The 15931-nt window shown below is 39.4% G+C and overlaps 2 protein-coding genes across 3 annotated transcripts; both read left to right on the top strand.

Moving 5' to 3' along the window:
• On the top strand, nucleotides 1-3411 carry LOC115684167 (uncharacterized protein At2g39795, mitochondrial-like). 2 transcript variants are annotated; one of them, XM_056305972.1, is made up of 3 exons: nucleotides 1-395; nucleotides 2057-2382; nucleotides 2534-3411. In XM_056305972.1, exons 1-3 carry the CDS (start codon nucleotides 102-104, stop codon nucleotides 2724-2726), a joined length of 813 nt encoding a protein of 270 aa, XP_056161947.1. In that variant the 5' UTR covers nucleotides 1-101; the 3' UTR covers nucleotides 2727-3411. The 2 variants fall into 2 exon arrangements, with proteins under 2 accessions (XP_056161947.1, XP_030464729.2); XM_030608869.2 differs by having other exon boundaries at nucleotides 2-395; nucleotides 2558-3411.
• A 1732-nt stretch (nucleotides 3412-5143) lies between these two features.
• Nucleotides 5144-8726, top strand: LOC115684168 (accelerated cell death 11). The gene is made up of 4 exons (XM_030608870.2): nucleotides 5144-5454; nucleotides 5919-6091; nucleotides 6696-6841; nucleotides 8458-8726. Exons 1-4 carry the CDS (start codon nucleotides 5233-5235, stop codon nucleotides 8562-8564), a joined length of 648 nt encoding a protein of 215 aa, XP_030464730.2. The 5' UTR covers nucleotides 5144-5232; the 3' UTR covers nucleotides 8565-8726.
• The last annotated feature ends 7205 nt before the right edge of the window (nucleotides 8727-15931 follow it).

The raw sequence follows: 15931 nt of genomic DNA on the forward strand, positions 1-15931 counted from the left end.
CGATCGCAGTAGCGGCGGTGCGCAAGCTGTGTCGGAGCTTAAACCCTACACAAAAAAGCCTGCGAACCTCTCCCCCCAAACCGCCATCTCCTTCGCCTCCGATGGCCGCGGCCCGCTCGCTCCGCCGCCTCATCGGAACCCTAGCCGGCCCGCCGTCGCGCCTCCCGAGGCCTCCGGTGGTGCAGCGGCGTCGGCAGCAGCAGCACCACAGGTCTCTCCACTCGTCCCCTCCTCGCGCGCCGTCGGAGAGGCACCCGCCGCCTCCCGGTCGCGCCCGTCGGGCGCCATCTCGATCCTACATCTCGGATATGCGCAAGTCCGCCTTCGAAGGCAACATCCTCAGGCTCCTAAGGAACGAGATCCAGTGCGAGCTCGAACGCGCGCCTTCTGCCAAGGTAGTAAGTGCACTCGTGCCTTTTTTTTCCTTTTTCTTTTTTTTGGGTTTTTGATTTCGTTCTTTGCTGGTGTGGTGTAGATGTTTGATTTTGGTCCGTTTGCGCGGTAACGGCGAAATTGTTCATACAACTTGTCTTAAATGTGAAGAAGCTGGCCAATTTGATGTTTTGGGGATTTCTGTGTGCGCGCGCGCGCGCAAGAGGAAGATAGTGTAGTTGTTTCTGGATTCAGCTGCTGAATTTGATCGAGGAAGTCGGGCTCCGTTGCGGAGCGTGTAGAATTCGTGCGGGGTTTATGCAGCTTTCGCTCTTTGATTAGTACAGTTGATGGGAGACTCTCTGCAGGATTGGCCGAGGGTATATCTATGTACCACTACTAGGCTGATGTGCTTTCTTGGGAAAGACCTAGATGGGTTGGTTAGGACAATATCTCATATCGTCAATGTTCAATGGACTGGATAGAGTCAGTTCAAAGCTAATTTCTCTTGTTTAAGAGTAAGGTTTCGAAAGATCCTTTCAAGAATGTGGAGGTTGGGCTTTCTTGAAACGAGAGTAGGAGACAATCTGTCTTGGGGAATTGGTCGTGTCGGTTCCTTTCACTGTTGAGGGGATTGGATTTATACAACTGATATCTTCCGGGGTGGTCCTTTACTAAAAGTTTTGAATGTATTACTTAGCAATTAGCACACCAATGCGAAAGAAAACGTCACTCCATGTGGACTGCAATCAACTTTATTCAGCCTTTTGTATAATTTAGCTTATCTTCTAGTTGCCCTTATGCTTCTCTCTTCATGGGAGAATTGAGGTTTGAATCTAGATTCTTTGGAAGCTTATCTGTTTCCTGATCTACAGCAGGACATGTTCATCGTACATTAAAATACCCATCTTTTTCCTTATGAATGGGACTTTTGCAATTTGACCTCCTATTTGGGAGGATTTGTACCTTAAACTGACTTGCATCAATGGTTAAATAATTGAATTTAGATCTTGGGTTCTTAGGTTGATTGGAACACTGAATACTTAGCCAGACATGGTATCTCATGTTTGGTCTCAAAACAAGGGAGCCTCTTCCTTGTCATATTTGTCCTTGCTTATCTGTTCGCTAGATGATTCAAGAACCAATGTGTATTAAGGCTTGCTCGTAGTTGCAATTACCCTAAAGCATGACTAATGTTTTCAATCAATAACAGGAGATTTTTTAAGATGCACCAGATTTACGATTTTATGATTGATTTCAATGGCAATGTAGTTTTTGCTTTGGCGTTCAATCCTCTAGTCTTTGGTAAGCTGTCATTGAATTGGCTGACCAATTTGACAACCATTTCATTTTATCGAAGGATTAAATGGTGGCGACTTGTCCTAAATTTGGCGTAAATTTAAATGACATCTCTTACGTTTTTATTATTCTGAGATAACTCATGACAAGTGACAACGATTATCAGAATAATCCTGAGATATCCAAGAGATTAATCCGCAATTTTGGTCTAAAGTCAATGGGGTTTCTTGATAACTGGCCCTTTCTGAAGTCACTTCTGGAACTGTACATGCTCTAAGAAACTCTGGACTGTCTGATAAATGACAGATGTTCTTTCTTTTGAAAGATAGTGGGGAGGGAAGACTCTATTTCTGATTCGGGTCTAACATGAGTTCCTTTTCCACAGCCAGTGGATAGATTTGGGCCCTTCACAGTTGATGACCGGCCGGGAGAGCAATGGATTAGATTGAAAAGAAAATTTGGGGGGAATGAAGATATCAACATTGAAGCCACCATGTTTGATGGAGCTATTCCTGCCTCGAAAACTGCTGGCGGCCTTGGAGAAGATGTGGAACTCCATATTTCTTTCGTTGTCAATATCACGAAGGACAAAGGCAGTAATGTCTTGGAGATCATGTGCTCTGCCTGGCCCGATAGTATCGAGATAAACAAACTTCTTGTCCGTGGTTGTCAAAGAATGCCATCTGGCTTGTATACTGGTCCTGGATTCAAGTATGTCAATTTCTTTCTTCTTATTTTATTTAGTTCTGAATTGCAAATTCTATATGGAAGGAGAAGGAATTTTGGCAATGCTGTCATTTGTTGGCTTGAATAAGAATTTGCTTGTGTTGTCTTTGAAAAGTTTGATTTTGTGATCTATCAGGTCAGTGATTATTTCAATTTGCAGGGAATTGGATGATGAGTTGCAGGATGCACTTTATGATTTCCTGGAAGAGAGAGGAGTAGATGATGAACTTGCAGTTTTCATGCATCAGTACATGGCGAATAAAGATAAAACCGAGTTTATCAAGTGGATGGATACGGTGAAACATTTTGTTGAGAAAAAAACAATATGATCAAATATTATTTGACGGACACAGTTCATCATATTGTATTCAATCATGATCTTATTGGCGGGTATCAGTCTTTAGGGCATTTGAGCAAATGCAATGGTTGAATGAGTACGTGGATACATCAAGCAGCCAAGTTGGCTTAACTTGACAGTTGAATTGCTGTGTGGTCGAAGTTTTTTCCTTGGACTTTGCTGCCATGCTAAAAGAACTTGATAAAGGATCGGGACGTTTCGAGAAGTATGAGGTTCGACTGTAATCTCTTGAGATCTAGTCACGAGGACATAATTCCATTCGGTTTGACATAGAGAGCTTGTCTTTGATTGGATTGAGGATGCGCGGTTATCATCATCTTGACGGTAATGCTTGGGAGAGAATACTCTCATTCTGCTTTATCTGGGGATTTTTCATTTTATTTTAGTTTCCCTTAGCATAGTAGGAGGGAAGGAGCAGTTTCCCAAGGAACATATGCCTGATAAAAGAGCAAGAGCCACAGGTGGGGGCATCTTTCACAAAAGCAAGCAGCATCTGATATTGACGATGTTGCTTTTCTTCTTTCTCTTATCTTGTCTTTTCTTTATCGTAGGGAACATTCGAGCAAGTCCATGTTGATGCTGAAAAGGTATACAAACCTTTTGCTGGAACTTAATTCCTAATTTACACCCTTATTTGGGTATACTTTTGCTTTTCATTTTTTACTTAATTCGAATCTTATTGCGAATGCACTCGGGCTTTTTCGTGACTCAAAAATACTTGCACGTGAATTTACATATACTTTTAATATACTCTCTCGAAATTTAGATGAAAATTCGAGTTTTCGGCGGACAACCGAAGAATTGTTTTCAACGTTTGAAGCGCATACAAACATGCCCGAAATATTTTGAACTTTGCCCTGTTGTAAATGAGAAAGGTATAGTTCCCTCTCTTCGCATGGCATGTTCGTTTTCAGAAGCCATATAAAGAAGGTCCAGTACTCTTCTTGTTGTACAAAGACAAATCTGTCCAATGATTAGCAAGTTCATCCAATTTCTTCTACGTTTTATTTGATCAAATGGAAGTGTAGGTAAGGCAACAAAGACTAACTTCGTAAACGTAATTGTACCGAGTTAAAAATGAAATTGTTTTCCCGTGGGTGAAAAGCAATTTATGGAAAAAAATGTGGTCTCTAATTGTTTAAGGTATCTTTAAATTACCGTTCACGAAACCAATTTGAAAAAGTAATTCAATTCATAATCTTAGGAAGATGACCTCAACGAAATGTAATTCGCACTTCTCATTTCGTCTTAATCAAACCCCTCCATCCCTCCCCCCCATCAATCGTGGTCGGCTCGTTGCCGGTAGTCAACCACTGCGCACCGGAGGATGCCTCCATCAGCACCGATTGACCTGCGGACCACATTTGGTCCACTGCCCGAGTATCGATGTTGTCGCCATCGCCCGTAGTTACCTTGGCCCAACATTTGGCGCCATCGGTCGCTTCCATTGCCATCGATAACCGAGTGCCATGATCAAGATTCGCCTCGCCGAGGCCACCGCCCGCTGTTGGCGGTTGCCGCCTCTTCTAAGCGACCGCCCTTGCCTGTCGATCGTTTAATATTCATTACTTTAGAAACCCTTCAAACAGTTAGGTAATATGTTTCCAATTCAAATCCCAAAAGACACGACATTGTTAAGGAAGAAGATGGCACTAATGATTCGGTCCTTTGTCGTTAGAAGACATAAAATTTAGGGTTAATACCACGTAAAAACTCAAACTGAAATATTTATAACAATTTTACCCCGAATTAATTTTTTGATTACAAAACCGCAAACTGGTACACATGTGATAAATTTACCTCAAACTAATTTTTTGACCACGAAAACCCCAAATTAGTACATTTCTGACAATTTTACCATGACCTAATTTTTTAACCACCAAAATCAAAAATTGGTATAATTGTGATAAATGTACACTCCGTTAAATTATATTAATGTCACGAAAAATCACAAATTCGTAAACTTGTGACAAACATAAGGGTAAAACCTCAAGTGGTACACCGTCCAACTATTACGTGTCATCAAACTCAGCAATTTGACCATAAAATTTAACGGAAACTAACGGAGGGTAAAATTGTCACATGCGTCTTAGTTTAGGATTTTTGGTTGTCAAAAAATTAGTTCAGTGAATTATCGTGAGTGTCTGGAGTTTTGGATTTTTCGTGGTCAAAACATTAGTGCGTGTAAAATTGTTACATGTCTTAGGTTTGAGATTTTTCGTGATCAAAAAATTAGTTTGGGATAAATTTATCGCAGATATATCGTTTGGGTTTTTCGTGGTATTATCCTAAATTTATATAAAATCGACAAGACCAATCGATCGAGTGACGTCACGCGAGAACCACCCTTTTTCTCCTTCGCCTAACATCGTCGTCATAATCGCACCAGCGACGACTCCGAATTTAGAGAGAGAGAGAGAGAGAGAGAGAGAGAGAGAGAGAGCTGTGCTCCGGTTGGAATCGCCCGTTCCGATCAAATGGCCGAGCTCGGCGGCGGCGACGACGACAGGCCGCTGAGGAAGATCGGGCGGTCGTTCAAGGAGCTCGCGGCGGCCGTGGACTCCCAGGCGGCGGCGGCGGCGGCGGGCGGCGTCGGCGTCGAGGTCGCGCCCTTCTCCACCGCCTGCTCCCTCGTGTCCCCGCTCTTCGGCTGCCTCGGCATCGCTTTCAAGTTCGCCGAGATGGACTACGTCGCCAAGGTATCATCGCCCGATCCCGAGGGCTGCGACTTAAATGCGTGTTAGATTCATTTCCCCGGCTCCCTCGCAATCATCGAGGTTGAAATTCGTTAGGTTGTGGAACCGTATGGCATCAGGGTTTGACGGCTGAGCTGATAGTTGATGAAGGACTTATGATCGAACGAATGAATTCTAATGGCCTGCGAATACTCTTGCTTTGTTAACGTAAGGAGCTGGTCCTAATGACTGGCTTCAGGCATCTTCCTGCGATTCTGTAACTCTTCTCCTGAAGAATGATATTCACTAGAGGTGATTTTTGGGGTTTGAATGGGGATTTGCTGATCACCCTTCTTTGGATTTTGCAAATTACACCGTTTGCCTTTTCAAGTTTTAATCTTTTGATTGACCATTTATGTGATGGATGATCATCTTGCTGTTGGTGCCCCCTTATTGCAATTTTTTTTCCTTTTCCGGTGAAAAAACAGGTTCATGATCTGGCGGACGCATCCAAGTCGATCGTGACCTTGCAGGCTTTGCTGGATCATGATATGGAAAGGGACTGCGTCAGGAAAGCCGGTAGCCATTCGAGAAATCTTCTGAGGGTGAAGCGCGGCCTGGACATGGTCAGGGTACTCTTTGAACAAATTCTCGTATCAGAGTATGTTAACAAAGTTTAAGTTTCTCCATGAGACTTCTTTGCACGCAAATGAGACCAGTTAGCAAATGTGTGTTTCCTGAACTGTTAATGATATTAAGTAGCGGGGGAAGGAAAACTGAAATTGTGTTATATCATTTGCTCAATTTTTCATTGTCCTTGTTGATTCCATATTCAACTTGTTTCAAGTGAACATGATTTCATGAAGCCCAGAAGGGCACCTCCTAACAACCCATTGACCCCCGTTCCAAAAGAATTTTTATAGGATAGGGACTTTTGTGGAGCAAGAGAGGAGACAAAGTTCACTACGTTGAGAATGGGATGGGAGGGGCTCATTTAAAGTGGTTTATACACCGGATATGTCTAGTCAATATGCCTCTACAAAATGTAGTTCTACAATGGGGACACTACAATGAGAGGAGGATGAGGAAGACATGAGATAGAGAAGGATGTCGGTTTATGGAGTTCAGGAAGGATTAAAACTAAATAGGGGGTGAAAATGTTTTGGATCTGTTTGCTTATTCCATCTTATTTCCAGTAATGCACTTGACATTGCTTTTTTATGTTGTTATGGGTGATCTTTATGGTTTGTTAATCTTTTTGGTAGGGGGAATTCCTTAAGGGATCCAGCCTCCAAGGCTTACGCACAGGTTTTTGCTCCTCACCATGGGTGGGCTATTAGGAAAGCTGTAGCTGCAGGGATGTATGCCCTTCCCACAAAGGCACAGTTATTGAAGAAACTCAGTGAGGATGGTGAGTTTGTATGTATTTATAGCACTGTTTATTTCATTCCTCCCTCCTCTCTTCTTTTTTTTTTGTCGGAACAATTAGGAAAATTGCCCAGAGATACGTAAACCATGTTTTCTGGAGTGCTGGTTAGCTCCTCTGTTTCTGACATTCTGTTTCTAACATCAATTATCTTTATGCCAATCCATTGATTTTGGAGCCATTCTACTATTTGCAGTACACTATCTGGGTAGAGGAAGAAAAGTAGGTACATAGAATCATTATCAACGTATCATCTGCTCTGATCAATTATTAAGTGCTTAAAGGAATAAATGTCAATATAGAATAGATGCATGATCAGCTTTAAAATTCTCTGGCTCATTATTTGCAAGTCTCGGCAATGATGTTTTATTTTGGAAAAATCAAGAAGGTATATGATGCGAAAGTGTGGATTACCATTGGAAGCTGTAGCATCCAGGGCAAGTATGTCGTTACTCCTAAACTGTAAGATGCATAGCTAGAAAACAAATTTGACAATCATATATTAATGTAGTAAGCGTGGATTAATCCTTGCATCAGTTGTCAATTTCATACGAAGGAATGAGCCACTATATTTAGTACAGGGGTCTGGGTGACACCATTTAAATATCTTGTAAAGCAGGGACGGCTTCAATGAATGACATTATGCTTTATTTGTTCTAGTGCTGAGCATCAGTCTCTGTCATTGGATCAGCAAATTTGCCAGTGTGGCGTTATACCAAATTGGTGTTATTTGTCCTATAAAATAAAAAGACTTCTGGATCATCTGAGGCATAGAAAATGATGATTTTTCATGTCATCAAAGGCTCTAAGAATTTCGTTGATCCTACGGGGAGAACGCTGATTTTTAAAAGACAAAACATCTCCTCTGGATTTTTGTTTCCCCATGTCTTTTCTCTGTTGGAAATCCTATATGCCCTTGGCCTTGTCTAAGTGCTTTTCTTTTTTGGGAAAACCCTGGAACATGTCCACATGTAGCTTTGAACCCGCTTCTTGTTGTTGCAAACAAGAAGCTTTGCCACTTTGGCAAAATTTGATCCCTTGTCCATGTGTGTGAGAATTGAAAGTAAATTAAATACAACCTTTTAAAGAACTCCGGGTCTTGTTAAAAAAGGAGAAAATGGTGGCCATGTGGACTTGAATCTGTAGGTGCATTCTCTGAAGAAAATGCTTTGTTGCTGCCATTTTCACCAGACCCAAACTTCCAACTATGTGGAGGCTTCTTTTGATACTTGATAATGGAGCTGGAATAAGTATAATCTTTTAGTTGCATAAAAGAAGATAGATGTAATAGTATGTTTGAACATAGCTGAAAGAAATTAGAAACTTGTTAACAAGTTTAATTTCTGGAGATAGAATTTCGATACAGATAATATATAGAAGGCAACATGTACTCCAGATTGACTATGTTTGAGGAGTAGTGTGATGGTTTTCATGTTAGTAAGGGCCAGATAGAGTGAATGAAGATAACTAATAAAATTTTTGAATGAAGATATGAGATTGTAGTAAGTTTATTCAGAGATGTGATGCTGCCCTACTGCTTGAGTTTGTATGACTGGATTCAATAATGGTGGCTTTCTTCTCAAACACGATTCTTCTCGCAGAGAACTCGGCGAAGACTCATATGCAGGATTACATTGTTGCTTCAGAACCCGTCATTCTTTACATCAACAGACTCTTTCTTTCAAGAGAACTGGGGATTGATTGGTAAAACCATGGTGGGAATTTGCAGATTATTTTCTGATTTATTTGTGATCATGTGTTCAATAGAAGAAACGTAACCGACACCTGATGTATCAGTATTTTCTTTACGAATCAAATAATGTAAAGTTTCTTGGTAGATTAGAATTGCTCGGAGTGCTATTCAAGATAATCTCTTTTAGTTGCTTGAAAGCTGCCTTGTCCTATTTTTGCAAGTTCTGTTTCTCTTACGACTTGCGAAACATACTATACGTATACGGCTGTATTCGTACATCTATGATTGCATAGTTGACTCGAGCTTGTCCGAGTGGTGAAGTGGCGGTGAATGGTGATCAATCGGGTCAGTGTTCTGAGAGGGTATTGGGGTGGCTCTTTGGCTGGAGTGTCTGTTTTTAGGCTTCAGGTTTGAAGTAGAAATATGTATTAGAATTGTAAGATTTAAATCGTATGTAACATATGGACATTACGTACTTTAACCTGTTTTTTTTTTCCGTAAAAATCACACGTGAATAATTCGTGCAACTGGCCTGTTTGGTTCTCGTAATTTTTCGAGTTTTCATATTCGTTTGAGAATTATGAGGTTTTGAAGATGGGGTTTTGCAGCATTTTGAAACTATTTTCGAACAAAATTAAGGAGTTTTGTTCAAAGTTAAAAGTAATCGACGACCATTCTTTGATGCTTTTAATTATTTTGGTTCCAAAAGAAAACACAGGAGTTTGGGATATCAAATAAAGTCTCTTTTGTATTATCCATTGAGTATAAATCATATGCTTACAATTTTTAATGTCGATGCAAAATTTGCATTTTCATTGACCAGATATGTTTTTTAAGAAAAAAAATGAAAATAAAAACTATTTTCATTTCACGATATAGATACTGAAAAAGGTTCTTTTTTATATGAACAAACTGCAATTTTTTACGGTTACTTTTATTTAATTGGAACAAACAGCCCACGATTGCCAATCGTGCCAATATTTCAAAAATACAGGAAAAATTGTCTCAAAAGTTGTAAATCTACTGTAATTCATTTTAAACTTTTCAATTGTGTTAATTGAAACTTAAACCTTTTTACCTTTTGTCAATTGAGTTTATTCGGCTAATTTTGATTGGAAATCGTTGACGTGGGCATTGACCGTTCGACATGACATGATTGGAGTTAATGCGGACATTTTTTAATGATTTTTGAATTTTTTTATAATTTTTTTTGTTTCTTTACTTTTTATTTGGATTCCCGTTAGCACTAGGCGAGGGCGTCGCGGTCCTTGCCGGCTTTGGGCGAGGGCCGTGACACCCTCTCGTGGCCTCAAGCTCCTCCTGTGTTCTTCCTTTTTTTCTTTTTTCTTTTTAAACTTTAGCTATTTTTCTTTTTTGATTTTTTTATGGAAAGAAAAAAATAGAAAAGAAAAAAGGAAATAGATCAAAAAAATTAAAAAACGAAAATGCTCTTGACCCCGATGAGGTGAGGCCCTTTTTTGAGAATGGCCACTTTAAACTCTTATTTGAAATTAAATTCGTTTCATGCCCTTATTTAAAAAAAAAAAAAAGAGAGTCAACTCCATGTCTTTATTTAAGAAAATTAATGTATTTTGGATTTTTATTTGAAATTTTCTTAAATGTAAATTGAAATATCAACGTGGACCGTCATGTCAGTGTCAAATCATCGTTAGTAGGATAATTTCTGTCATTTGGATTAAAATATTAGCAATATGAAACAAACCCAGAAGAGAGGGGAGGGGCGGTTTGTGTGGCACCCAAGCAATATAAAATATTGCTTGCCTTTGGCCCACGACGGCATGACAGCCGCCACCTTCGATCAAAGCACAAACACATACAGAGGCAGAGGGCGATAGAGTTAGAGAAAGAAGTAACGGTAGTACCCCCTGAACTTGGCTTGCTAGGGTTGAGCAACCCTAGCCAAGCGATTGCTGTGGTCGTTCGACCCCGGGCCCGGCTGTCATCGGGGTCATGCAACCCCGACAAGACCGATCTCGCCTGAGGTTGTGTGACCCCAGCCGCCACCGGATCGTGGCCACCGACCCCAACGAGTGAAGCAAGTGCTTGTTGGGTTTAGCAATCTCTTTCTCTCTCGGTTTCTTTTTCATTTTTCCCGTTTCTGGAATTTTAATTGATGGGTTTTGTTTTATATTATTTTGATTTTCTTTAAAAGTCATGTAAAATGTAACATCAGCACCATGTCATCACATACCAGCGGTTAAACAGCCATGTCATACTTTTTCAAAGGAAGAACTAACTTGAATTAAAAAAAAAAATTGTTCAGAGCTCGCATTGGCGAAAGAAAAATATATATATGGATGAGATTGAACAAATAACAAAAGCACGGGGAGTAACGATGCCATTATCCCCTCTTTCCCAAATACAAAAATAAGTAAGGTGATTTATTTCATTAGTAAAGGAAGAGTGGATGGTGGACAAAAACAGGATAGGATAACTTACTTATTAACATTTTTTTAAGCAGGGATAGCTTTGAAAAGAGGAAGAAAGTGCGATAAAATAGTGTTTTCCCCTCAAATGCAGAAGAGGCTTAAACAATAGAAAGATGTAATTAAAGCAACCACTCGACAAATAACCAGAAACTTATAAAGATATAATGTTGTCATTCGCTATGCTCACTTTTTATCCATTTACCTATAAAACTCACTTAATATTTTTTTTAGAGATTATTATCATTCGAATCTGAAAGCTGAATTTCTCGTGGCTAGTTTTATTGCCGGTGCATTGCACGCATTTCTTTTGAAATTATTAGCCAAATAAAAGAAAATGGCCTTTTAACAAACTAAATAAATATATGGGTAATTCTTTTTATCAATTGATTTCGCAGTCCGACATCAATTAGCATAATTTTATAGTAAACAAGAATAAATTAATCAACAGAAATTATCGGAAGAGTACAACTTTGGGAGGATTGAAAAAGAGAATTTAGTTGGGTCGGCAGAGAACATTTGTCAAGATTTATACTCATTTTTATGCATTGAACATGGTAATGATAGAAAGTCCAGGAATCGGTGATTTCTTTGTTAGTGAGAAATATTTATCAGTTTTTTCTCGTTGTAATTTACAAGGTTCAAGTTTAATTTGGAAGAGACGCAACTCTTCACAAATGAACTCTTTAATTCATTTTGCTGGAGCTATAAAAATTTCAAAAATTCGGAAACAATCAGATGATTATTATGGCTCCCCTTGTTATATTACTTTTATGCATTGTTTTTCAAATTCGAGCTCAAAATTTAAGAAAACTTATCGCGTTCGTATTATGCATGTAACCTAGAAGTAGTATTTCTGCTTAAGCCGTTCGAATGGTGGCCGGAAACAACTATATAACTTCCTACAAGGTTTCTTGCCTCAATTTGATTATCCTATAATTTATTCTTTCGATTTCCTTTACTCCACATAAGGTGGGACGACTGCTCTTTTGAGAGTTATCATAAGAATCTCACACTTACTATGAAATGCTTGATTTGAGCAATGGTAAAGAAATCTCGCTATATGAAGTAACAAATGCACAGGCGCAAGTTGGCCATGGATTTTACTTACGACATGATTTGAACCTGTGAACTCGTGCCACTGGGCTACCATGTTCAGTCCATGCATGTCTACCTCCTCTTCGAATACGATAAGGACAAGGGAAAACAAAAATATTGAAAAAAAACAAGAAAAAAATATAGATGTTGGTATTTTTACCCACAGAATAGGCTTTTGAAACGCAGAGGGCTAATTAAGTAGTTGCAAGAGTCCCACACAAGGGATTCACCCATGGGAGAAGACCTTTCTAACTATTTAATGAAGACGTAATCTCGAAAGCATTTCTGCCCGGCGAATTTGGCTGCGATAGGTCTTTTGAGGATTTGAGCAACCAATTTGATTGATGACTTGAACCAGAGAACAACTTGAACCCCAGCTAAATAATTTGATTGATGACTACGTATATTCTTCATTGTGTTTACACCATCGAATTGTTGAGATGGACAAGCATGTGCTTACGGCACGAGCATTAGTCACTTGAATAACATGTGAACATTGTTACACATGTGACATCCGGCGATCATGGAGACTAACGGTCGATGCTGATACATATCCTGGTACATATTTGGTTGTCGATATACGACAATGAATAACTAGTACTTAGTAGCTATTGATATAGATAGGCGAATAGTAAAATGCCAATAAAGTCCTTTGAAAGCATGAAAAACATAGGAGTTCAGTCACCGGTCAAGACAAAGCAATTAGGATGATGGAGCCACTAGCAGATGTCTACTTGAAGAACATCGAAATGTGACCACAAAGTTCAAAATTAGCAAAGTAGTTGAGATTAAGAAGAAATGAGCTGACACTTTCGGAGGGAATAGTTTCTGCTTGAAGATAGGTTCATGAAAATGTCAATAACCATCGAGGACAAGATCGTGGGGCAGTTATCATGTAGTATGACAAAAGCAAAGGCTTAAAAGCATTAGTGTAGCATCATGAAGATGTTGACACCGAATTTTCAGGAATGGAGGTGAAGGCCATCGATAGAAACAACTCGAGGAAATGCAACTGCTGGAAACTATCGAAAGGCAATTACTATTGGATCATTATAAATACCACCAGACATCCAACTAGAGAGGCCCCCCTTCCCCCCCGCTGCATAAAGCTTAAAAATCTATTATCTTTCAGTACATTACTTTCCTACATTACACTTTATTTTCTTAGTTGTAGCTTTTCAATTTGCGTCGTCGATTAAATTCCGCCTTATAATCTCTATCCCAAATGCTGTGTCATCGATTAAATTTCGGCCTAATGTCTCTTGTGTATTCAAACGGCGTTGTCGATTAAATTCTAACATAGTTTGTTTACATTTGATCGCTTTCTCGAGTCTGTATTTTCCGAATTGTGTCGTCGATTGAATTCTAGTACAATTCGTGTCTGTATAGACCCATTATGTATAAAGTTGTCGATTCCTTTAGTCGCCCGGATATTTTCTGTCCAGAGTTAGCGCAAGACCCCGATCTTCTTCAATTAAAAGCCGAATGAACTACTTTCGGTGAAAGTATTTCGTCGGGGAAAAATTCCGACTAAACATGTAATATTTGACCTTTTAATTGGCTGAGTCAAAGAGGTGGTGGGACCCACCTTTTATAAACAAAAAAGAAAAATAAGAAGAAAAAGAGGTGTTTTAAAGAGGAAAAGAAGACCATCGAGAGAGGAAAAGAAGACCATTGAGAGAGGAAAGTGATGGAAACATATTCCTTAAACATAATACAAAATTTGCGGAAAAACGTGCCCATTTTCATACTTGAATCACCGATCGTTTGAAGTATATTACATGAACGAACATACCTCTTTTGCCACAGATTAAATGCACCACTTGCAGGCTTCAGAGTTCTTGGCGGATTCCTCTGCGAAGCGGAACTTTGTTTGCACTTTGGGAGACTTTTTAGAACTACGTTCTACAAAGAAGATTTTCAGATACACAATCACGTATCTTCTGAATATCTCCCAGTTCAATTTAAACTGCCCTTAGCAGTTACTACTTTATCCGTAACCGCCTTATCCGCAAGTAATCCCTCAATGGATGATGGGCCGGCATGATAGATCATGGACCGGTCTTTCCCAACATGGGCGGCCCACATAAGATCCATCATCTCCCACTCGCACATGGTGGGCTAATCATAACTCTCTTTTCTCTGCAATATTCATACTAGCAAATAATCCGTGCGACCAGCATACTTCGAGAGCTCGTTGCGATGCATCTGTTAGGAATACATAGCAGCTCAAAATTGGGTACAACGTTTTCCGAGTAGATATAGTATGCAGTCCCCTAGATCAATCAGTCACATTTATATCCCTTTTGATCTCTTTTAGTATCTCGTATATTGTATTCACAACTATGATTTACTTAAAATCATAATTGGTCGACCTGTGAATACAAACATAGAATGTGACATCATAATAAATTGATCTTCCTCTTTCCTTCAATCTCTCTATTTCAGTCCAGCTCGCTTTTCTAGAAATGCCCCATTAGATCGAATCATTCATGACCATTGGCAACATCCTAAGATAGCGAACACTGAATAGAAACTTTGAGAATAAGTTAGAGTCATGAGGGCACTAAATGCGAAACTCATATTCTCAAGAGTCTCACACGGCATAAAGTTGAGATCAAAAACTTTTGCCACTCTTATCGGTCGTCTTATGCATACGTAGTATGAAATACGTATTACGGTATTAACTCCTTTCCCGTGGAGTGTATGTCTTTACATTCAATACCGTACAGATGATAGTTCAGACATACCTAATGTCTAAACTTGAGTTCACGTATCTACTCCTCTAAAGAATCCATTATAACTCACATCTGGCATCAAAGACAGATAAAGTAAAATATGTGGGTTATTTTACTTTCGGACATAGTAAATGTTATGTCCTCATCTTGGCATTTAGCTAAGGCAACATTTTTATTTTAAGCTTGAGCTCTCGATTATCACCTAGATAATAAGCCTAAAAATTGTCTCATCTCTATTTATCGCACAGTAAATAGAGGCGATTACCCGTGTAAGTGGGCTAATCTCATCTGTCAGACATACTTTCTCGATATAATGCACTAAGCATTAAGATGCATAAATATTAAATAAATTCATAGGCATTAATAATGAGAGAGTAACTTCATTAAATGTGAACACTCAAGGAAAAATACAATATTCAGTACATCACTTTTTACGCAGTCCCAGAGATTTTACATGACCATAGAAAACATCTCTTGGAATTGGCTTCGTCATAGGATCTGCTATCATTCTATGCGTAGATATGTACTGCAAGTTCACATCTTTTCGTGCAACCATATCCTTGACAAAGTTATACTTGGTATCTATATGTTTGGTCTTGCCATGATATGTCGGATCCTTGGTGTATGCTATTGCTGCTTGACTATCACTATTGACTAACAATGAGTTTTCAGCACTCTTAGCAACACCTAAATGATCCAAAAATCTCTTAAGCCAAACACCTTCTTGTACTGCTCCTGACAACGCCACGAACTCAGCTTCCATCGTGGACAATGCTATACATGTTTGTTTCTTACTGCTCCAAGATATGACGCTATTATTCAGTAAGTAAACAAAACCAGAGGTAGATTTCCTTTCATCTAAATCTCCTCCCCAATCAGCATCTGAGTAGCCTTCAAGTCGCAGATCCTTGCCTTGATAACTCAGTGAATAATTAGCAGTACCCTTTAGATACCTCATGATTCTTTTTACGGCTTTCCAATGTGCTTGACTTGGATTAGATTGGTACCTACTTACCATCCCAACTGCAAAACATATGTCAGGTCTTGTACACATCATAGCGTACATTAAACTTCCAATATCACTAGCATAAGGAACACG

This window comes from Syzygium oleosum, unplaced genomic scaffold (assembly GCF_021117445.2).
Source record: "Syzygium oleosum isolate NSW1041296 unplaced genomic scaffold, Sole_v2.1 Sole_v2.40, whole genome shotgun sequence".
Classification (NCBI taxonomy): domain Eukaryota; kingdom Viridiplantae; phylum Streptophyta; class Magnoliopsida; order Myrtales; family Myrtaceae; genus Syzygium; species Syzygium oleosum.

Coding starts and splice junctions, on each gene's coding strand:
- LOC115684168 (XM_030608870.2), top strand. CDS start 5,233: ATGGCCGAGCTCGGCGGCGGCGACGACGACAGGCCGCTGAGGAAGATC. Junction 5,455..5,918: donor AGATGGACTACGTCGCCAAG/GTATCATCGCCC, acceptor GTGAAAAAACAG/GTTCATGATCTGGCGGACGC. Junction 6,092..6,695: donor GAACAAATTCTCGTATCAGA/GTATGTTAACAA, acceptor TCTTTTTGGTAG/GGGGAATTCCTTAAGGGATC.
- LOC115684167 (XM_056305972.1), top strand. CDS start 102: ATGGCCGCGGCCCGCTCGCTCCGCCGCCTCATCGGAACCCTAGCCGGC. Junction 396..2,056: donor AACGCGCGCCTTCTGCCAAG/GTAGTAAGTGCA, acceptor CCTTTTCCACAG/CCAGTGGATAGATTTGGGCC. Junction 2,383..2,533: donor TATACTGGTCCTGGATTCAA/GTATGTCAATTT, acceptor GTGATCTATCAG/GTCAGTGATTATTTCAATTT.